Source organism: Eleginops maclovinus, chromosome 22 (assembly GCF_036324505.1).
Source record: "Eleginops maclovinus isolate JMC-PN-2008 ecotype Puerto Natales chromosome 22, JC_Emac_rtc_rv5, whole genome shotgun sequence".
Lineage (NCBI taxonomy): Eukaryota > Metazoa > Chordata > Actinopteri > Perciformes > Eleginopidae > Eleginops > Eleginops maclovinus.
In genome coordinates, this window is record NC_086370.1 from 9,138,019 (window position 1) to 9,160,927 (window position 22,909).

General features: G+C 40.3%; 1 protein-coding gene across 5 annotated transcripts in view; it reads left to right on the forward strand.

Moving 5' to 3' along the window:
• Window positions 1–11,740: 11,740 nt before the first annotated feature.
• LOC134858766 (uncharacterized) overlaps window positions 11,741–22,909 on the forward strand; it is a 30,259-nt gene continuing 19,090 nt past the window's right edge. For 3 of the 5 annotated variants that reach the window (XM_063874858.1, XM_063874862.1, XM_063874860.1), the window contains exons 1-11: window positions 11,741–12,405; window positions 13,248–13,337; window positions 14,561–14,707; window positions 17,548–17,694; window positions 18,227–18,418; window positions 19,332–19,418; window positions 19,576–19,694; window positions 19,779–19,893; window positions 19,975–20,052; window positions 20,154–20,269; window positions 21,428–21,590. In XM_063874858.1, coding sequence (XP_063730928.1) covers window positions 11,905–12,405; window positions 13,248–13,337; window positions 14,561–14,707; window positions 17,548–17,694; window positions 18,227–18,418; window positions 19,332–19,418; window positions 19,576–19,694; window positions 19,779–19,893; window positions 19,975–20,052; window positions 20,154–20,269; window positions 21,428–21,590 — 1,755 coding nt within the window. In that variant the 5' untranslated portion in view covers window positions 11,741–11,904. The remainder of the gene's footprint in view (window positions 12,406–13,247; window positions 13,338–14,560; window positions 14,708–17,547; window positions 17,695–18,226; window positions 18,419–19,331; window positions 19,419–19,575; window positions 19,695–19,778; window positions 19,894–19,974; window positions 20,053–20,153; window positions 20,270–21,427; window positions 21,591–22,909) is intronic. The other 2 variants (XM_063874861.1, XM_063874859.1) reach the window with 2 other exon arrangements.

A 22,909-nucleotide genomic window follows, 5' to 3' on the forward strand; every position in this document is an offset into this window, starting at 1 on the left:
TTCTTCTTCTTCTTCTTCTTCTTCTTCTTCTTCTTCTTCTTCTTCTTCTTCTTCTTCTTCTTCTTCTTCCTTTTTTAAAATGTAAAACATATACATTTACAAAACAACATGGCTTCTATATATTTTTCGAAAATCATATTAGTAAAATAATCAGGGCTTTGCTTTTAGGACCCTGGTATTATACATGTTGGTTCACTTTCAAACTGTCATGGCTTACTGGGAGCCTTGAATACGGTGATGTTAAACCTGTACTTTCCTGCTATTCCAAAATCCTACAGATACTTGTCTGCTGAGAGAATGGCCTAACAATGAACCACTTAAACGCACTCACTAATCCTAACCCTCATTCCCTAGTATAAATCTGAAGTGTAATGATTGACAGAAAAGAAAGAAGAAGTTATATATTTCAGTAACACAGAATTATGATTGTTTTCCTTGTGAAACATTGCATCTGTCCTTCCACATACACATACTTAAAATCATTCAAAGTATCAACTTAAAGAAGGCTTTTTTTTGTTACACTGCTTGTGTCATATTCAATTTAAGGCACTTATCTGTGGATATAAGTAAAACATGTTGGGAACCACTGCTTGAACAGTTCAAACAGTAAGTAAAGAAAGATGATGCTGATGAAATCACCACAGCCATTGTTTAAGGTTGTATAGCCTATTTCTGTCACAAAAAAAAAAAAACGCTACTGCAGCAGTAGATGGCGCTGTCACACATGTGTTGTACTGCTCATGAGGTCAGCAGGCTGTCAGAAACTAAAAACACACAACTCCTTGCCAAATGTTTTTAAAAATATGATCCTTAACCTAAAATTGTTGGTCAGATAATGTAGCCAGATGATTAAGATTGTCTGTTCGAGGTTGCACAGGATGCTCCGTGTTGGCTGCTTGTATGCCTGCCACTCATGAAGACATGGTCAGTTAGCCAAGCAGAATCCCTGAAGATCTCAGTGTTATTGTGTCATTCAGCATTGTAAGCATACTGACATTGGCTGAAAAAATGCTGTTATGGTGCAAGTCCTTTGTATTAAACAGCCAAATAAGTCATATCTGGATTTTATTTGATATGATTTATGTTTGATCCAACTTGTAAGCAATCCCAGCTCAATGCTGTCAATAATAAAGAATGTTCTCCTGGACAGCTTGCCTGGGTTAAAGAACAAAATATTTACTGACCTAATCCTATCTGTGCTCCAGGTGATGGGAGTTTATTGCAAAGTACGTTTTCACATAAAGAAATGTGGTTTACGTGGTGCACACATAAACACAATACAAATAATTAAGATGTAGAAAAGGATCAATTGTGATCAACTCTGGTGAAACTGGGTATTTTCTGTTAAACATATCCCATATAGTGCATTTTACTGGAGTCCCTTTAACAGCCCTTTTCACACTTCTAGACTGTAAATGTGACACATCATGCAATTTGATTTCACCATTTAATTTTTAAAAGCATTGAATTACAAAGGGCTGTGTTAAGTGCCATCAAGCCTGTTCCAAATGCTCGGGCTGAGGTGAAAGTAGAGCCTTGTAAAATGATTATGGCACTGAGGAGCCATGTTACAGCTGCCATGGATCTGCCCGTATCACTGCCCAGGTCTGGTCCACTTAGGAGGGGCTTTGATTGATTCATTGTGGCGAGGCATTCCAACACCATGCCAGCTGCACGTCATGCACAATGGTGAGATTGTGCCTGGGGCTGACCAAGCAACAGCTGCCCAGGGCTGCCCCTTGGAGCTCTTGTAGGTGATTACAGACCACAGACAAACACTGAAAAATAGGTTACAGTACAACATACTTGAGTAGATTTTACAATTGTCATCACTCATAAAGTTAATCTTTGTAGTTTGTTGTTTTGTAGGATCACCATAGATGCAATGATATCAGTTCATAAAAAATCCAGTTTTCTCAAGTTGTTTGTTTTTTCTTGACCTCTTACATGCAGACTAAAAACTTTGTTCTGAACTAAGGGTCCATTCAACTGTCTACTTAGCAGTCCTCACTATTACACAATTGCAGTAAGATGATGTTATAGTCTGGAAGTGGACCCAGGAATCTCTGGAAATTTCTGTCTTGGAGAAGTTTATTTAAATGATCACATGTCTGGGACACAGGATGCTATTTGGGGTAATTGTTTTGCTTTTGATCTAGTATATGCAAACCTCATGTTGTATAATGATATGGGATACAATACACTAATATTAGACTAGGGCATGCACACCTTTTACTTCAAGATCTCATGCCTGGCCACAGTCCATAATATTGGAAATGGTCACACCTCAACAAAGATTTAAAAAAACCCCACCCTTATTTGGTTGCTCCAGTTGGTTGCTTCTCTTATAAACATGTTTCTCTCGCCTCACCTCATATGTGTAAATGCTAGTTGCAAAAATCATTCAAGAACAGAGTCCAGCCCAGCCCAGTGAAATAATCCCTTGGTATTACGTCCTATTGGTCTAAAAACTCTGGCCTGCCATCCCAGCTGTCAGCATTTTGCACAGATTGCATCACCCATCTGACCCTGCAGAGCCACTCTTTGACACATTTGCTTAGTGGTGTGTTTTACAAATTTTACAGCCGACACATATGGCATCTGTCTGTGTCATGCCTTGACATGGAGAACAGGAGTCACGCAACTGCAGCATAGCTCTGCGAGTCAACAACAACTGCTGATAACCAACTGTTGTTCGGTATTCCTGGGCAAACCCAATGATGAAAGTGCTCTGCAATGCCTTGTGGTAAAGAAAAACACAGCCTCTACTTAGAAATGGCTCGTTTGGTTAACCTTTTTCCTTACCATGGCTCATAAAATTCCTGAGTGTGCTGTTATTGTGAACCCTAAAAGCAACTCCATGCAAAACAAACGTTTAAATGAAGGGAAAGGGAAAGAAATGTTTGTGGATGTTGACATGAAAATGAGGACTGTAAAGGTTTTTTTCACCTGCTTCTCTATTGTCTTAAAGTATTGTGAAAAATATATAATATTATTGACATACTCCTATAGTACTTCCATAATTTAGCTATTCTTTAAATTTCAAAGGCTCAATATGAGATTGTGTTGAGCACAGTGTTGAGGAAATTGCCTCCAAAATGGGTGCTTCTGTCATAATATCAAATACTATGAAAAGAGTGAATTTACAGGCTAAGGTCAGTGCATTACTACACCATGCAGGGATATTCCCCGGATGTTTAACATACTGATTTGACTTCCGCTATAGCTGGATAAGGTCCACAGCACTAAGCTGCTCAGAATGATGTCATAGAGCATGATCTAACTTTGTGGCCAGATGATTGAATCATACATTTTCCTTTAATTTGGGGGTTATTAAATGAACAGAGCTCCTCTCTGTGAGTTTCTAAAGAAGACGATTGGTATTCGCCTTAGGTCATTTTTTCTCGCTTATGGTTCATTTGTATTGCTCGGTATGAGGGGTAAAATTAGTACTTTGTAGCAGCTTTTTTTATTGGTTAGGCTATGTTTCCAATTACCAATTAACCAACAAGCCATAGTTTATAAGCATGTGGCCGTGCAGGGAGGCGGGTTATTGGACAACGTTTCAAATCCTTAACAGATGAGTGATTTTATTAAGTATTGTTATTTCTACTCTAACAAAACACTTACAAAAATGCTGTTAGGATTGTTGAGAGGTTAAAACCCTTTTGACAGTCCTGTAATTCACCTCTGACCTTCGACATCATGTTGAGTGTATGCTTCATTAAAACTGCATGTCTGTGGTTTGTTCTTCATATTTTACTCCTATTAAATAGACCAGGGAGTTGGTAGTGGTTTTGTTTGTTTGTGGCTCTATCACATCTAAAAATAAAACCTAATTAGGGTATAAGAAGCTCCCCTATGAGGCTTAAAAAGTTTTCTTTTCCTACATGTGTGCCAGCGGCACCGTTTTCCCACAACAGTCCCATGCTGTGTGATGTTTGTGATATTGTGTGATCAACTCACTGTATCTATTGTCTTGTTTGCATTATGATATGTATCACCATCACCTAATAATAATTACAATTCCTCAGGGTCTTTTAGTGTGCAACACTAGACACAACCAACATCTACATGTATTTTCATCAGAGCCTCTTTAATTATGTGGCTCACTTTCTATTTTTGCCCCGAGAGAGCCCAACCTCCCCCCGCAAAGTTGGGACAGTTGCTTCGTAGATTGCACTGCACCTGTTATAAACCCAATTGTTATCCCACGCCCTTTGAGGACACTCGCACCTGCTCTTATAATACCCATTATGCTTGAAAAAAGTAAAGTTTGATGCTCTGTCTTTAACCTGGAAGATGCAACAGATTTTTTGTCATACATATGTTGTCTCAGTTTGGATTAAAATGTGTACAACAATTTATGCCAAAAGGGACGGCAGTATGGGTTGTTCTACCACTGAATAGGACATTCTGAGCCCCAATACACTTCAATGGGAACTGAAACTATTTTGTGGCTGGTCCCACAGTGAGTTAAAGGTTATTAAAAAGCAAAAACTCACAAAATGAGCCTCCAAGTTAAGTCTTTTGGTCATACCGCAAATGTGTTATGGTCACAGATAGTGACTGAAATATTCAACAATATGTGATTTCTGCTATAAATGGAAATGTCTTTTTTATGTGTTCCAAATTGTCATCCTACTCTGGATAAAAATCAAGTTATGACACTCAGTTAGGTTTGTAAAAGGTTGTAGGAGTGTTTGTTAATGTATCAGCTGCCTTTTAGCATCAACCAGCCACACATAGCTCACACTGGTGTCAGCAATGAGATCATCCATTCCACAGGAGGCGACACGAGTGAGGCGAACAATAACGCAGCGCTTTCAGGTGGGTCCGACTTCTTATGTAAAGCCCCCGAGGGCACCTTGTCAAAGCAGGGAGAAAAAAATCACATTAGCCTGTTCTGTATTGAATCCAGACTATTTGAGGTGAAGAACAATAATGTCCTCATAGTGTAATAAAATGAGTGTTCACCCACTGCTTTTCAAGAAGGTTTAAGAACATCTGTGAAAGTTTTTCCAAGTTGTATGTGTACTTATTGGTATTTTCTTATTTACCTCCAATTAGAAAAAGTCAGCGATGAATTACCTCAACCAAAACATTAAAGTAATCGGTAAAGCCATGGTGGTGTTCAAAAATGACTCAAGATGTGCTTGCCTATTTTTTTCCATTTGCCCGAAGCACTCAGATGAAAGTTTTCTTTTTCTTCTTCTGTTTCTCTTGTGAAGTTTTGAAGTACATCATGATTACAGAGCAGATTCATCAAATGTTTTGACATGTAAATGCTGAAATGTAAATAAGTGTTTCACCTCTTCCTTGATTTTCTGCATTCGAAATGTTTAACAAGCCTTTCCACTTGGCAACACTTGGCCATACAGATGTCAAGCACACAGGCAAGCAATATACTCCAGGCGGGCTGCGGCACCTGATTAAAGTTCCTGTATGTGATTAATAAATCACACCGCTGAGTCAACAGAGCTTCTAAATAAAGGCTTGAAGGCACCCAACCTGCCGCCGGAATGACATCAGAGGTCAAATGTTAAACTTCCCTCTCAAGGTGATTGATACTGTTGGAGAGGGCAAAAATAAGTAACAGCTTTTTTCTGTTATTCAACCTTTGATATGGGAAAATTGCTTCCTTCTGCCAAAGCACAGTTGCCATGTGAACCTATGATGTAACATGATGGAGTGACCTCATCCCGCCATTGAGCCTGACTGCCACCTGAGAGTGTCTCCAAATTACACTCAGAGAAAAGGACACAATAAAGGCCTGTTTCACACAGCGTGTGCTCACTCGAAAACCGATGCAATATGGAGGAGCTGCACTGCTGACATTTGCTAACAAGCACTTAACACAAAGTCTAGCTGTGGCTGGTGGGAAAGTCATTAGTTCTGCAGATATTTGGGCAGAAATCAAGCTGTATGTTCCATTACCCATTTTGATTTACTGTGTCTGGACTTACAGTATATCAAATGCAGTATACCTAAAATAGCAGGACATTTAAGGTCCAATTGTATGATAAAGTAGTGTCTCAATTCTTTGCGTTCTACATGCAATGGTATGTACTTTAGAGTTAAACGCTGTACATACAAAGTGTGAAAAGAACAACATGACTTGGAATGCTGTAAAAGTATTAGGTAGTTTTTCCTACACTTTTCAACCATCTTCAAGTTTGCCAGTAAGAGTGGAATTACAAAATAATATATCCAATTATACAGAAATCAAATAAATATAAAAAGTGATTAAATGACAGTGCTGGATGAGAAATTAAGGAATCCCCAGGTACTACTACTTTATCCTCAGGGGGTCATGAATTGCATATAATCTCATGGCGACTTATCTATACAAAACATATCAACCTCATGGTGGAACTGTAGAGGAAGTGTCGTGGGATCACCAATTTGATAAGGTTCACTACATTAGAACTATGAATGTCTGTACAAAAGCTCATGGGAATCCATCCAAAACTTATAGAGATTATATCAGCCTGGATCGTCTACTAGACAGATCGTCATTACCTTCCTAAGAACCATTCTGCTAGCATGGCTAAATAACTATATTATTTGATATCACAAACATTGCTAGTACAGCCAAGAAAAAGCTACTCATTCCCAGTGACCCTTATACTTGTTGAAAACAAACGATACCATGGATGCCAATCTGTCATCAACTGGCATCCATTCCAGAAGTAGAAAAACAAACTTGCTATGAAGTTGATACATTGTGATCATCTACAAATGTCTTCTTTGACCTGTTCATTGACTTGATGACAAGCCTGAATGTTGGCTTTAAATTATCAGATTCTTTTTAAAGCCCCAGTAAAAAGCCTCTTTTGATCTTTTACAGCCAGTCTTTCTAAACTTCAGTGCCTTATGGATTTTTCTAATGTCGTAGCCAATTGTTATGCTAGGACAAGAAATCCATTTAGGAGGTACAACAAAGGCCCTTTGTCTTAAAGCCATGTCTGAGCCCTGTTATTTGAACATACTTACTGACACAGGGTTCTTGAAACTGTTTTTACTCATGATATCACACTGCTGCCAAGGTTGGAGGCTGAAAAGAACAAATATTACGCGTTGCATGTTTGCATGGAGGAATGCTGCAAAGGAGGCCAGATATCACAGTATTATTGATATCAGTGCAGCAGTGACCTCTGTATTTGTTTTTGGAACAACGTTGGTACAGTTTAAAGGTTGAAAAATATATGCGTCATGGAAGACGGTTGAGATTTTGTGTTGTCTCTGCTTGCCTCTTTCTGCTGTGTGACAAACTTGGCACACTGTCTGTCCAAACAATGAGCACTGAATGACTAACATGGCATTTTATTGCACATGATGTCATGGGTCTTTACGGTTGTGATAAGAGTAGACATGTTGGAGAGAAACGTGTAAAGCAGGACTCCCAGGATGAAGCGCCACAGGTGTGTGTGAACGTCAGCTGATAAGCATGCAGTCTCATTAGGTGAGTGTCAAACTAGGCACCACAATTATATAAGTAGTAGGTATTAAATCAGTAATAAAAGGGATTGGTACTTTAATTCAAGGCTGCAGCGTTTATGTTTTCATACATGTTTTCATTTTTATGTTTGTCTAATTTATTTATGAGGATTAGCGTAACCTATTAATCGTTCCAATAAATTATTCTTTTTGAATGTTTTAGATTATTATTGCCGGTTGTGACTCATAATGTGAAATACATTACAATGCAACATTAAAGTGAACCCTTTCATCTATCAGTCATTCTAAAATAATTTATAATATTTTGCATAATGGATACTTTTACTTTTGTTGCTTTAAATATATATTGATGCTAATACTTTTGAACTTTAATTAAAGTAGAGTGTTGTTTGCTGCTTGTAGGTCTTCAGTGCAGTATTACTAATTGTACTGAAGTTCAAGGACTATGACTTCCTCTTCCTCTGGTATAAACTATATTGTGATGTAAACCCATGGCGGAATAGATTAGGTATGGATAAAACTTCACAAAACCCATGTGGACATCATGTAATAAATGCTGAAAAAATGTGGATTTCGTAATGTGTTTATTTTTTGTGTTGTCCATAAACTGCAGCTGTCCTGTTGTTCTGTTCAAGCACAAATCATTTCATTGTTAATGCGCTGTATTAGCTCCAGTGGCTGCAGTACAAAAGCCCACAGGCAAGCCATCTGAGGCTAGGTCATTGTCAAGATGTGGGTTTAGACTTGTTAGCTAATAGCAAAGGAATTTAAAGCTATTTAGATCAACAGAAAAAGTGTTAATATAAATGTATGACTTCACAACTTCCTTGGCACCAGGCCGTCACTGCCTTGATGTTTGCGTTTCATTGTCATTCACAGCTTTCTCTAGAGTCTAGGTTTAATCTATTTAAACAGAGTAAAAGGGAGCTGGACTGGTGTAAATATGCTCATGTTGATTTACAACTTGGCCAAAGGCTTTATGTTTAAAGATAGTCTGTTTATGCTTTGTCTGTCCTGCCTGTAGAAGCTCAAAAATAGGCTTTTGTGCCATGGGACAAATGATTATTTGGTGGTAATCAAGGCCTGGCATCGAACATTTATAGCCAAAACTATAAAAGTAATAAAAAGAAAGTTTATTCTAACAACAATGGATGCAACTCTTAGTTGAAATGAATTACAATAGGAAGTTTTTTTTGTGATATAAAGCTGAAAAGTTTTCTAGGGTGAGATCCCTCTGGATATTTGCTCTGGCAAAACACGGCTGACATAACACATCTAAGAATTTTCATTTTCCATTCCTTTCATATCAACCCCTTTTTTTAAATACTTGATTTTTGATCATGATCCAGAGCAAAAACTCAACCTTATCTGTACTGAAACTTGACCAGGAGGCCAATCATGCCTTTGTGATGACATACACCAAGTGGAAAAGTACAGACCCCCTCTAGCACCCATGCATACTCTCTCCTCCACTGCAGCTATCACTCTCCTTTCATGCGGCCTGCCTCGGTGACATCACCTCTTAAACAAGTCTTCCAACTCTTATTTACTGACTCTAATGAAATGGAAGATTTCTAATAAGATTCATCATAAACAGAGGCCTGTGGCGAGAAAACATCAGGATTGCATTATCAACTTGGGAGGTAATGATATCAGCCATCAGGCCAGAACCAGCTTGTCTTTAACAGTCATCTTCAAAGATACACATAAAGGAAGATGGCACAAATAAACATCTTTCAGATGAAGGCTGGATTATTTTTAACGGATGTGGGCAGCACTGTTGCGCACTAGATGTGGATGAGAGCTGTTCGGAGGAGGGAGGGCAGGTTAAACACCATAAGGAAGGTGTTACGGTAGCCTAATCGGACTTGGTGGGCAGGTTGGACACCTGGTTCAAATCTTATCAGTAGAGTGATTCTGTGTACAACTCCCCATCCTTTATAAATGTTTGCAGTAGGTGGAAACAGTGGCTTTACACAAAGTGTTCAGTATAAAAACTAAATAATACGTTTTCTTTCAAAACGTGTTTGTGAGCTTTGAGTAAATCTTATATTGCTATATAACACACCCACCTTTATATTAACTGACATGCATTAATTCAACATAATGCATGTCACATACAATGTTTCATATGGTATTAGCTTGTTACCATAGCTGTCTACATAGAGCAAGAAAAAATTGCAAATTTTGTCAGATTTTTGTCATTTATTTTAAAGCATTAGTCCAATATTGGGATGCTTCACAGCTAAAATGAGTTGACCAATATGTTAAAACTGAAAATGCTAAGCTATTAAATGTGTTATATTACAAAATACTTTAATTCATGATTATGTTATTTACAGGGGAGATCAAACAATAATCTGTTCAACATGGTTGCAAACCAAAAGTTTGTCTCAATCTTACAGTCAGGGTTAGAATAATGTGTTAAAAAATGGGTTAAAATCTTTTTATGTTTTTTTGTATTTCTTGCTTTCTATTGTAATCCAGGCTAAGATCTAATTGGCATTATTTTTTGTAACATCTCTCCTTGCACTGATTCGCTGATTGCTTTCAACAATATGTGTGTATATAATTATTTCTGACAAAAAACGATCCTAAATTAAAAATAACCCAAATATTCTACTTGAATGCAACCAACATTTCGGCATGTGGTGGTGTCATAGTCACAGTTTTCATGCAGCGCACATAAATAACACAATTTTAGAGCCTTTTAGAGCCAGCAATATGAGGAAATGGCATTTAAAGTCAGCCAAACCCCTTAAACTCCACCCATCCAGCCTTCTGTGAACACCACCCAGCCTGCGCAGAATTTATCTCTGATTTCAAGCTGCAACACATTAAACTCTTCCTTAAGATGACTTCATCATGAAACCAGAGCTCTTTTAAAAGCATAATTAACCGCGTCGACTCCGAGGGCAAACTCTGTCATATGGAGCCCTGCTGAGTGACTGCTGTCCCACTGTTGGCTGTTTTGGTCCTGCTCAAAAAACACGGTAACACTGGCAAATTTAGAGCACATCAATTTATATATTTCTTTAATGTTTCCATTTCTAAATGCCCAGGATTTTACACTGCGTTGTAAAATGAGGTATTACCTCAATATTATAGTGACTGGGTTTTGTTGTTAGTGGCTGAGCAGCTACACCAAGCTAGTCAACCAGGTGCTGCCTGGGGTCACGACACAGGGCAGCTGAGTGAAGAGTGAGAGTTTCCTTATTTGGGGAACAACAACATTGGAAGCAGATTCTCCGCTCTACTCCCAAATATTTTCTTTGCTGTCTGCTCTCTTCAATAATCCCTGCTCCCCTGACATATGCACGCCACCCTAGCATTCCAATCAGTCAGCCCAACATGTGCTCTGTTGAACCCCAGCCACCATCAAGGAGTGGTAGGGGTCATCATCTGCTTGACTGTGATTTGCCCCCCCATACACATGTCATGCCAGCAGCTCTGAGGTTTAAGGGGCTGTTCCATTCAGCTGAAACCTGTGTGACAACTGCTCCTGGCTGATGGGGAAAAGCTCTGAGCTTTGGAAAGCACTCTCACTCCTGGACAGACAGCGCTCACAAGAGCCTCTGAAGCTTACGCTCTCCTCAGATTTCACCCTGGATTTAATAAAAGCTTGCTCCCTTTGAAAGACTTGTACTTTTTCAAGCAGAACACCTCAGGGCTAATTTTGTTCTTCTGCATTTCAAGGTGGAGGTAAGGGTGAGGCAGTGTGGGTGTGTGTGAGTTTGAGGATATTACCTCATAGAGGATAAGCTGTGATTGAAGAGGTCTGACAGAGGTCTCTCCCTCCGACTACATTACTAGCGTCTTATCTGGACAGAATTTCTGTTCGGGTTCAGAGGGGAAGTTTTGACAGCCAGACTTTACAGCCCCCTCACAGCTCTGTCGCTCCTAACAGAGAGAAAGAGAAGAGAGAAAGAGAAAGAGGGAGAGTGTGTGTAGAGGTGGTGACTTCATCCCCACTCTTAACCAACCCTCCTCTTTCCCCCTCCTTTTTTCAGCTTTCTTTTTTTCATTTTTTTCCTCCGCGCAGCCCTGTCAGGCAGCATGCCAGCAGTTTTCATCTTGCTGCGGTCCCTGGTTATCAGGCTCCTCAGTAGCAGACTGGCAGGCTCAGTGGCACAGTTCCTCAGGAGAACCATCTCTACAGGCGCTGCACACATTGGCACGGCACTGCGCCACGTGTGGGAACGTATTCGATCCCAGGAGTCCAAGGAAGCCGTCCTGGGCTGTGTGTTGTGCATTCTCAACATGCACAAGAAGGTGGAGACCTGAGCTCTCCCTTCACTTTCTGTTCAACTCTCCACTTGCCTGCTGAACAGACTGGACAAACAGCTCTGGTGAGTGAGTAGTGGTGTACAAAGGGATGTGACAGACATTTTTCAATGTACATTTGGACTTCAGCATTTAATTTTTTTTATCTGGACACTGGCAATGTCTGAAAGCATAGTAAGGAAGGTTCAGCCGTTCACGATTGGGACAAGGCTGTCAGTCCCGGCTGTGCCAAAATGCCAGGAGTTTACAGAGAGTTATCTGCAGAGTCAGAGTTTGGATAACTGCACTCTACAGCACAACCTGAACTCACTCTACCTCAGTAGATCCCAGGTATGCACACGCGGCCCCTGTCTTGTCTCACCCATGGTCAAGCAGGTAGCCCCTGTGAAGCACAACCAGGAGGACATGGCAGCTGAGGACCATCTGAACCAGAACGTCGCCTCTCCCTCTGCTGTCTCCCGGTCCATTAAGAAGATAACGATCTCTGGAAGTAGAGAAAGATCGGAGAACAATGTGTCAGTGGGACCAGCACAGCTTTCAATCACAGGATCAACATCTGAAAACAACAATAACAACAACAACGTCACTAGGACATCAGATCCACAGCTGCCCCGGATTGTGGGTGTGAGCTGTGAGAATAAACCTGGTTCTCACTTCAAGGTACAGAACACACTTTACTTATGCAAATATGCCACTATATTAACCAAGAGAATAATAAATAATACAGGTAGGATTTCTTTGAATATTGCAGTTCAAATAAAAGCAAATTGTGCTCAATGCAGACGGAATGTAGGTAGTTTATATTTATATATTTGTAAACTGTAGTTTTGTTAAGTTTGGTTTAGTTTTAGTTTATGTGATGGATTATATACTTTAAATTGTCATACAAACCTCAAACTCATCATGGCAAATAAACATTCTACACATTTCAACATAGCCTTCGGTGTAAATATTTAGCAGTAAAGGCAAGTGTTCATTTCTGGTTGTTCAACTGTTTTCATTAATTTAGCAAATTTACTGAACAGAGAATATAGCACATGAAAATGCATATGTACATATATATAAAAAAAACCCACTAGCAATACATTAATATTTAATAATAATAATAATAATAATAATAATAATAATAATAATAATAATAATAATAATAATAATATCATTATAGTACATAAAGGCACATATCCACAACTGGAGTGTTAACTTAATTCTCTATGATTTTTTAGATAGAATTATCGGTATTAATATAATGTCTGATGACAAATGTCTATCAATTTGACACCTTGTTTGACAAATGTATTTAAAGAAAAAGTTAAATATTGTAATTGTTACCAATATTTGATCGACCTATCTGTTACAGATCTGGACATCTGTTTAATGCTGGTTACTCCCTGCCAGATTCCGTCTTGCTGTCCAGCTTGTTCAACTCATTTACGGCTTTTTTCTGCACACTCAGCTGATTATTTCTTTTTAAAATACGAATAAAAGTAATATTATTATTTTAGGTTTTACTCGGAAAAGACAGCAGTGAAGAACTTCAGCCAACACAGGGACAAACCAAGACGAAAATAAACGGAGAAAAATACGTCCAACAGGTAAGATGCTAGCTGAAATGAAAACTGACAAATAAGCTCGCTAGCTTGATAGGCCTACGACAAAAATGACGACATTGTTTTTATATCATGAACGGTAGTTTAATTTAAAAAAAAAACTATGACTATCATTTTAAAGTTGAATTGTTTTGATATTTTAGTTTTGTTGTTGATATTGGTGCTATTTTCCCCAACTTTATTAGCACTTTTTTATTTTGTTGTGAGACAGTGGGGTCTTTATAGCCTGTTGATAGATCTTTTGGTGTTTAGGAAGTGAAGTCATGTGCTGTGTTCGCCAAACTTAAACCAGTTTATTATATTAAACATTTGGAGCAATGTTACCCAGAGATGGAAAACCACTTGAGTTATGGAAGCAACGTGTCTTTGAACGCCACACAAATAGCGTGCTGTGTCCTGTTGTTTAACTGTTATTCATTAAAGAAGTAGTCTCATGGAGAAAAACAGAATACGTATATTGTAGGATATTGTTTAAAGTCAATGGGCTGTTGGATTTGGCCTGTTTCTTGTTGAAGTCATCAGTGTGTGTTGTGGATGAAGTGCTCTGTTACAGAGGCAGGGCTCACTGGAAAACATGAGGTCAGGGAAGATGTTAACAAAAGAAAAGGCTTGCTGAAGCCCTCATGGTGGCTGCTTATAATAACACACTGACACAGCAATGGCCTCGTTTCCCCTTTGAGGACAAAAACTACAGTATTCATCTACATCAGCTATTATTCTATAACCACAACAATACTTTCCTTTACCTACTCTAATGTATTATTCATTAAAGTGCCCCAAAATGGTTGTAATTACATGTGAGGAGCCGGTGGTGCCTTTACCTGTTCAGGTATGAAAGAGCAAACAAGATCTACCAAAGTCCTTTTAAAGGTGATATGTTTACATGTAAGGCTGACAGTAAACGTCAGACATCCCAGGATCTGTCTGTTCCTGCTTCCTTCATTTGCCCAGATGTTTCCTGATGGGCGAGCAGCAGGAATGCTCGATTAGGGAAATGGTGCCAGTCGGGCAGTGTTGACAGTATGTTAAGAGGGACCTGGAGGTTACACAAATTCGTAATGTCACTGTATGGTGACAAAAATCCCCTCATTGAGAGATGCGTCAGCCTCAAATAGGTTTCAGAGTCAGGCATCATGTACGTGTTCACATATTATCAAATTGCCATAATGTTTTCAACAATTAACTGTCTGTTTTGTTTGCTTACATAGATTTCAGTGCCTGAATCGCATCAAAAAGACACTCAAAGTAAAGAAAGCCATCCGCACACGCACGATGGAGCATCAGCAGCTGCTCCCACATCCCAGAGCGACTGCTTCACTCAGCACTACTCGCTTTTCCACAAGGAAGTACTGCAGGTAAAATGTGGCATGCAATATCAACATCAACAGTTTGTCGAAAGCTCCTCTTTCCTCCTACTTTTTTTGTGTTCCCTCATATAGCTGGAAACTTATAAAATGTTAAGGAGAGTGTGCTTTTTCCACTCCACTTGGAGAATGTACATGGAGATGTTTTAAATCGGTCAAATTAAACCTTAACTTATCTCTAATCTCCTCTAACAAATACTTAATGAAAAGGAGCTGGAGTGGGTTTATCTCAGAAGCAACAAGTTAGGCTGTTTAGATGAAATCACAAAGGAAGCTGTCGTATGACCCTCATGACAAAATATGTACTGGTTGTCTCGAGAACTGTACGAGCTGTGTTCGGCTGAGGGGAAGAGAGGGAGGGGAAACCGCCACAAGTGAAGCAATTATTTAGGAGTGAGATCATTGTTTGGCTCCATCTCTTCACGCCTATGGCCCAGAGAGACTCAGCCAAGCAGCACAACTGGCTGTGTTATCTCATCGCTGCGTCCACCCCAGTGTACAACGACATTTTTCTGCGAGTTCGGCTGAGGGACATTTTGTCCAGCAGTCGGCTTTGTCATTAACCATCCAAGTGATAGGCTGTTTACTCCCAGTAAAAAGAAAGTCATTTTGGATGTGTCCGCAGAAGGAAACAAGTGATGTATGTATGTGTGTTGAAAACAGCTTTGTGGCACATCGTTAATGTTAACAAGCTTAGCAGCCCCTTTGCTCTGAAGTGGAGCTTGCATTTCTGTTGCTTTTGCTGGAAACAGGCTTTTTTATTATAACTTTATTCATACTTGAAATAACCAGAGGTTTCTTCTACCTGGGGACTGTTTTACAGGGATTTGGTTGACTGCTATCGCTGATGAGAATGTGTTATTTCAGTATTATGTCGCTCTGGAAGTGGAAGTGAGTTTTCCAGGGAGAGACTTTTAAAGGCCCCTAATGTTTCGAGCTAAGGAGAGCAAAGCAGGTCACCACATGGAGAAGCCCGGTGCTCGCTCGCTGAGAACCATCTGTCTTCGAGGCTGCTCTGCAAAACTTCTTGCCTTTCAGCGTCTCCTTTCAATGACCGAGAAAGTTGAGAAACTTCCACTCCAACAGTCTTGTCAGCGCCGGGTTACAAAACTTCCCAACAATGTGGCTTGTTGGTAAACACTTTTATAAAGTGTGAAGAGGTGGGCACTTGCTCTCCCATTAAAATGTCAAAATTGGGTTACTTTGAAGCTTGCAGAAAGGAAAAGCAGCCTTAGAAAAAAAAGGGTGGTTTCTGCTTACAGTTTGTAATCAAACATGGAGTTTATTTTAAAATCTGGTCTGTGTTGACTGTAGTGATTTTTCTTTTTTCACAAATAAATCAAAGGCAGTGATATCATCTGAACTGCATGCACTAGCCGTCTATTCTCAGCGACTGCACTAAGGCCTTACTGTACATTTTAATAAACAGACAATTGTTGTGGAGAGCAGACAGGAAAAAACAAGGGACTCATAGACTTCCTGTGTGAGGTCATTATAGAGCCAGTGTGAGGAGATAGGGGCAGGCCTGTTTTGTCAAGCTCTTTTCCTTCTGTTCGGGGGACGCTGCACCAGGGGGCTTGTAAAGCTGATGACCTGCCTTTCTTAAGGGGGAAGGGACATCAGATTTTAATCTCAAGCAAACAATTGTTTAGAGGCTGTGTGGTGTTGAGATTTTATTGATCCAAAGAAGGGTTACTGTAGAGTCTATTATGCGTCAGTCGTACTCAACTCCTTGGGAAATAATGCTTTGATCTAAAGTTATAATCAATTACTTGTGTGCTTAACTGACAGTCTACACAATAGCAACACACAAAATAAAGCTCTGCAGATTTAATCAATTGTATGACTCACTCCAAATTAGTCTAAGTTGATTTATTAATCCAATCAATTATGGGGTGGGTCGCTCACTGCTCTTAGCAGAAACAAAACATGGACTTTCCAACACGTTCTGACTTTGGGCACCTGGTTTGCAGTTCTTCATACAAATGTTGCCAGAAAAGGCAACTCTGCAAGACAAAGCCTTATGCAATGGAGCCCAGACACTCGCCAAGAGAAACTTCTGCTCTGCATAACATGACATCAGAGAACAAAGAGAGCTTGATGTGTCTGAGGCTCCGTATTACTCCAAATCGGGGAAGAAAATGTAGCCTGTTTGCTTCTCCTCATAAGCAGAAAAAGACATTTGCTGAGGGCTCTGTCACACAGCTGATATATCACAAACTACAGGCTGTAGATAAACCCCTTCTGAGGAATGAAATGATTCATACAGATATATCAATATGACTTAAAAAATTCTTGCCTCCTATGCCAACTGCAGACATGTTATATTCTATCAGCTTTCTAAAGGTGAGACATTTTCAGTTTTCACTCTCATCATAAAACAGCTGATTCAGGACGTATGTGCAGAGTGCAGGGTTGGGAGGGTTAAACAGTTTGACTTTTAAAATGTTATATTATTATTATACAAATTACTTTAAAATTGAGTCCGTTTCCAAGTATTATACAGTATAGTAATGTTAACTTTACGAGACGTCACCAATATATTGTATGTAATGCACAAGTGGAACAAGATTACATTACAAGTTCTGCCTTGTCAATATGCTGTCATCTTCCAATGACAAATCTCATTTGGCACATTAGTGTTTTTATTAGTGTACAGTTTTTAACCATCCTGCCTTGCAGCAATTTGCACTGTGCTGTGATGTCATTAACCTTTTAGATTTACATACAAAGTAATTGCAAAAATCGTAATTGCACAACTCTGTTCCATGTAATCATTACTCAAAAGAGCGTGAAGAATATCATAACATTTTTGTCTGTTTGTGATGTAGGCAGAGGCGTGGATCAAAGGCAAGCTGCGGGACCTGAAGGATGGATGTAATATTCAGCGCTGCCCCCTGCAGGACTGGGGGGAAGCCTCGCAGTCGCTCCACAGAGACCTCAAAGACTTTGAGAACACCCTAATACAACTCAACAAGGTAACAGAAACATTCAACACGCGCCCGGACTCTAACTGAAATAATAACCAGAGCCAGCAGCACGGCAACCCATCCCAAATGAAATGTTTATTTAAAGCTTTAAACAGGTAATAGAGATCTGAATGCAAACATTAATCACTTTCTTTGCTGTTGAAAGAGTCGGTAAGATCACATAACATTATGGTAGGCATTTCCAGTCGGGCGGAGAGAAAATCAGAGCCTCAGTGTTCCAGACGGCTCTGACAAGCCCGTTTATTCTTTCTCCCTCAGGAGAAAATGTTTGGAAATGGTACATTGCTGATAATTAACCTCCACTGACACTCAGGCAGCTCAGGAAGGGCAGAATCAGAACCGGTAGACTTTTCAAGGGTTATCCAAGAAGTATATGTCAGTTTTCCAACATCTGTGAAGCTGCCTGGCACATAAGCAAGGACTCCGACAAACTTGACATGTCTTATGTGCTCAACCACTGCTGTATGTCAAGTCTGGAGGCTCCCACCTTAAATGAACAGCGACTTTCTGTTTCTTAAAGATGGGTGAGCAGCTGATCTGCAAGCTAAACCCCACCTCTGACCTGGTGAAGAAACAACTCAGCCAGCTCAGGGACATGTGGCACACCCTCAAGCAGACGGCCGCAAATCAGACAAGGACGCTGGGTGGAGCCAAGAACCTGCAGGATTTCAACAAGAAAGTGGACAAGCTGGAGGCATGGATCAAAGAAATGGTAAAAAAAACAATTTTCTCTTCATGCTAAGTTTAATAAGTGGATTTCATTGCAAGGGGAGGGTTACTTTGCCATCCTCACCCAAGCCAAATTTGCACAAGTGTTTCATTTCTTAACGATTGGTCGTTTAGGAGCTTTATGCAGTTTTTTTGTGACTGTATGTCAGACATTTTCTACTGATACTTTCATGTTCAGTCTCTAATGTAACACTAATGGGAAACAGGGTGAGGCGAGTATTTCAAACAACATTTATTCCGATTTTTATGTACCCGCTTTTGAGTTTCACAGACATTTCACTCCTGACCCTTTTTTATTTTGAATAATTTTCAACCTGTTCACATTATTTCCCACAATGTAATCCTTTTCCCATTTATCTTAACATAAAAGCCATCAAGCTCTCTGATTGTAATAATCACCAAAAACCAGTTGGCCCAGAGGAAAATAAATGAGTATACAGACAGCTCTGATCAACAGTTGTCAAGATAATTGGCAGTAAACAAATCACTCGCTAATACAGGAAATTATCTCAGCATCCTGAGGACGCTTCTTGTTTGTGTGTATTATTCAGCGGTGTAAAACATCTGCCCGTCATTATCAAAAAGCAATCTGCATTTTATGTTTATCTTTCTGTTCCTGTCCATGTCCGCACAAGGGAACCTATGATTTATAATGGACCTGTGGGAATGAAGCAACGTCTATAAAACATCCATCCCTACAGGAGACTGCATTCTCCATTTAGTTCCACTCAACCTTCCCTCCGTGCATTAGTATCGAGTTCTCACCTAATGCTGAAGGCTAGTTCTGTTCAGCATCTTCCCTGGTAATGTGGTTTAATCCCGGTGCCTCTGAGAAGAAATAATGGTTGGGTTCCGAACAAATGGGGGCTATAAATACTGACTTTTATGTGTGCCAGCAGGAAGAGGAGCAGTCTCTGGTGAATGTCCTCGGGGAACATGTTGACAAAATGCAGCTGACCAGGAGGATCTTAGATCTAAAGCAGGTGAGCAAGGAAAAAAAGACATGCTAAACAACATTCCTCCCACATGTTAACAGTTTATAATACATTTCTGCAGAGGTCATTTATCTATGGCCGTCTATAATTTTGTCGAGAGACAGCTGAGGTCATAGTTGGATTGTGTTCCCCTGTTTCACTACAGGATGAGCAGCTATACGGAAACCTCCATGAGGAGATCAACCACTTGGCCCTAAAACTGGAGAAACAGGGGAAGACAGATGGGAAAAACATCTCCAGCAAGAGGAAACACATCAATAAAATGTATGAGCTGAACTGGTATGCTGCATGAAACATCCTCACTCAAGGGAGAAGACTCACTGATTTGTGTTTCTCTTCTCTTTGTAGGTGGCTCAAGGTCCAGTCTCATCTGAAAAACTACCATGAGAATCTTCAGCTGGCACTGGAGGTGTCCTCGTTCTACCAGCAGGCTGATAACACGTTGTTCGCTATTAATAACATGGTACTATTCCCTGGTGGCGTCACTCTTTATTTTCTGCTTAGATTTAAGACTTTTTGCTCACATTACATTCTTTTTTTTCAGAGGGAGAGCATGTCTGCCTCCAAAGAGCTGGACAGCGTCGGAGATAGAGAAATACGCGACATAGCCAGTCAAATCATGGTAGGAAAGTTTTAGTTTTATTTAAAGAAACACTGCGTGATCAGATCCTGGAAGTGTTGCAGAAGCCTTCTCTACCTAACCGACAGGCCTGTGTGTGGTAGATGCTTGATGTGAGCGTGTCCCAGGTTTCTAATCTCCACCCTGCCCTGGCTGCCGGCGTCACGCAGAAGCAGAGCGAGGTGAAGGACTGCTGGGCGCTTCTTCAGAAAGTTCTCAGGTAGGCCAAGGATACAGCATACAACTCTGGTGGCCCCATGAGTGCATGCGCCATTTCCCCCAGTAATTGGTCCTCCACAGGTTTCCACTGAGCTGGAACATTATTGCTCTGTTATTACTTTTCTTGTGCCCGAGTTTAAAAGGCCGCATTCGCAAACCCTAGAAGACGTTTTCCATTTTAAGTTTGTAAAAAGTGTTTTTTTTCCTCTTGATTAGCCTTGCTGTATTTGGGTTTGAATCAGTGAAAAATTATAAGCAAAGTGAAGCACCGGTCTGTGTGGAGACAAACTACCCACAAAGCATCACTCACCACCCACTTGTTTGAGTTTAATATATTCAGTTCTGCACTGCTGGAATTGCGCCATGTGTTTGATTACTGTACGAGGTGAATAATGCTTTGGCTTACCGAGTCGCATTGGCAATACTGTTCTCTCACTATTAAAACCGTGCCGTCACCGAATCTGAGATATTACACACACACAAGAATATTTTGTACTTTTTATGGCATTTGTAAAACTAACTTATTTGTACTTTAATAGCCTCGAGTAAGAGTGCATACTTTTACATCATTAGACTTTTTTTTAGACCACCAGAACCAATATCTGCTTAACGAGTCCACATTGAAGTTCAGATTTAAATTAGAACCAGGGGCAATAAATTGTTTACTGATTGTTAATACTCTTAAAGTAAAGGGTCAGGGGGTCATCAAACTAAAACAAATGTTGGGGAAAAGTGCTCTAAAGAGAGAAAATCATGAGGATCCATCCTCTGGGGACCATGAATATCCATGCAAACCATTTAATCTGGCTGGTAGTTTTTCTCTTATCTTGTTCTGGATCAAATTGTTGGACTCTCCAATGGATAGCATTGCACTCTTTGTACCTGGCATAAACATTGAACATTTCATAATAATATAACAATCAGGAGTGACTAAAATCCCAAGTTCAGACATCCATCTCCAACATCTCCCAAATATTTCTCAGCCTGGGAGCCTCTCAAGCCGGTTGGCTATCTTTAGATCCTAATATTACATCATCTGGTCCGTCTTATCAGCTGCGTCTCATGGCTATTCAAACCAAATAACACAAACACTGGTAGAATGCTTCAGAGCCATACATGGAGTTTACGGCGGGGCTCTGACGCTCTTCTCCTCCTGCAGGAGTGACAGGACCACGCTCTCTCCCAACGGCTCCGCTTTCACCAGGGAAGATGCTGACCCCCTGACACCGGCCCAGGAACCCCAGTGCAACGTGGGAACGGAGACGCAGAGGCTCATGGGAAAGGAGGTGAAGGAGGAGCAGAATCGACTGAAAGGCTGCGTGGTAAAAAGCTTCGGTATTTCGCTCTGTAACTGCAGAAACCACACTGCTGCACCATCAGCCTCTTCCAGTCCTACGGCATCTGTGGCTGCACAAAGTGACGCATTTCTCTGGTTTGGAAAATGCCTGATTTACTATTTAAGCAGGTTTTTCCTAAATAACAGTGCTTTTTGAGTCGTCAGATGGTCCATAGAGCCGTGGCTTGTAGTCTTGGCAGCCACTGCTTTTCCATCCTCCCAGCTAGTTAGTTGCACTTAATAACACCATATGATGTAAGAGTTGTGAGGAAGCCGTTGATAAAATGAAGAAAATAGACAGCCTGGCTCAGATACACAAAGAAAAGTGCTATACAGTCTATATCGTGTTTACCTCAGTCTGAACATGGCCCTGTAGGAGTCACAGGAAGAGCTTTGAGAGGTGTTATTTACCCTGGCACGAGAATATACCATAAGTTGCCATGAAAAATGTCAAGCGGTGACTGTACAACATGGCTGCACAGTGGGCCAGAGCAAACAAGTCTCTCCCTCCAAACCCACATTTCTATGGTAAAATAGTACCTTGGCTTAACAAAGTCCACAGTCATTGGACTAATATTGTATTAATAGATGTCTTGTGGGTCAGCTTGGGGTGAGTGTATGATCTGCAGAACATGTGTATTCCTCAGACACAACATTCCTCATCTTTGAAGCACTTGATTGACCTGCCACTGCCCATAATCCTAGAGGAAATACTGTTAGCGTCTTTCAGATGAGGATGTATCGAGGAACTTAACTGTGGGCTGTGTTCAAAACCAGTAATTATGTTTATTTTTAGTCTTTTAAATTGGCATATGAAATCTCTTTACAATCCGTAAGTAAATGTACAGTCGCTATTTGTGCCCAGCCTAGAAGTATCCCAGAATTCAATGCTCCTGACCTTGAGAAGTCCCTGCTGAGCCTCTGGCCTTGTTTCGCATAGAGAAAAAAATGCCCAGATGCTCGAAGAAGGAAGACTTCACTCTTTCCATTCTTTCTTTGTTTCAGGGTCAGTTAATTTCCCTGCTCATGTCTTTAGGCTTCAACCACTTCTTCACCTGTGACAGGAACCAGCAAGCCAGCAAGCCTGGCTCATTTGTTTCCCTTAACGTTCCGATTCCTTTCACTGCAGGGCTAGGAGTTACGTATGTGCCGCTGTCTGTGGGGGCCCCTCTTGTTACTCTTTATGGAAGGACTAATAATACACTCCAAACAAAACCCTGGAGCCCAAAGGCCAAACTCAGTTTTACTGTTCCACCACCAGTTGAACAGTAAAAGTCAGTTTATCACATACTTTCACTTTAACTC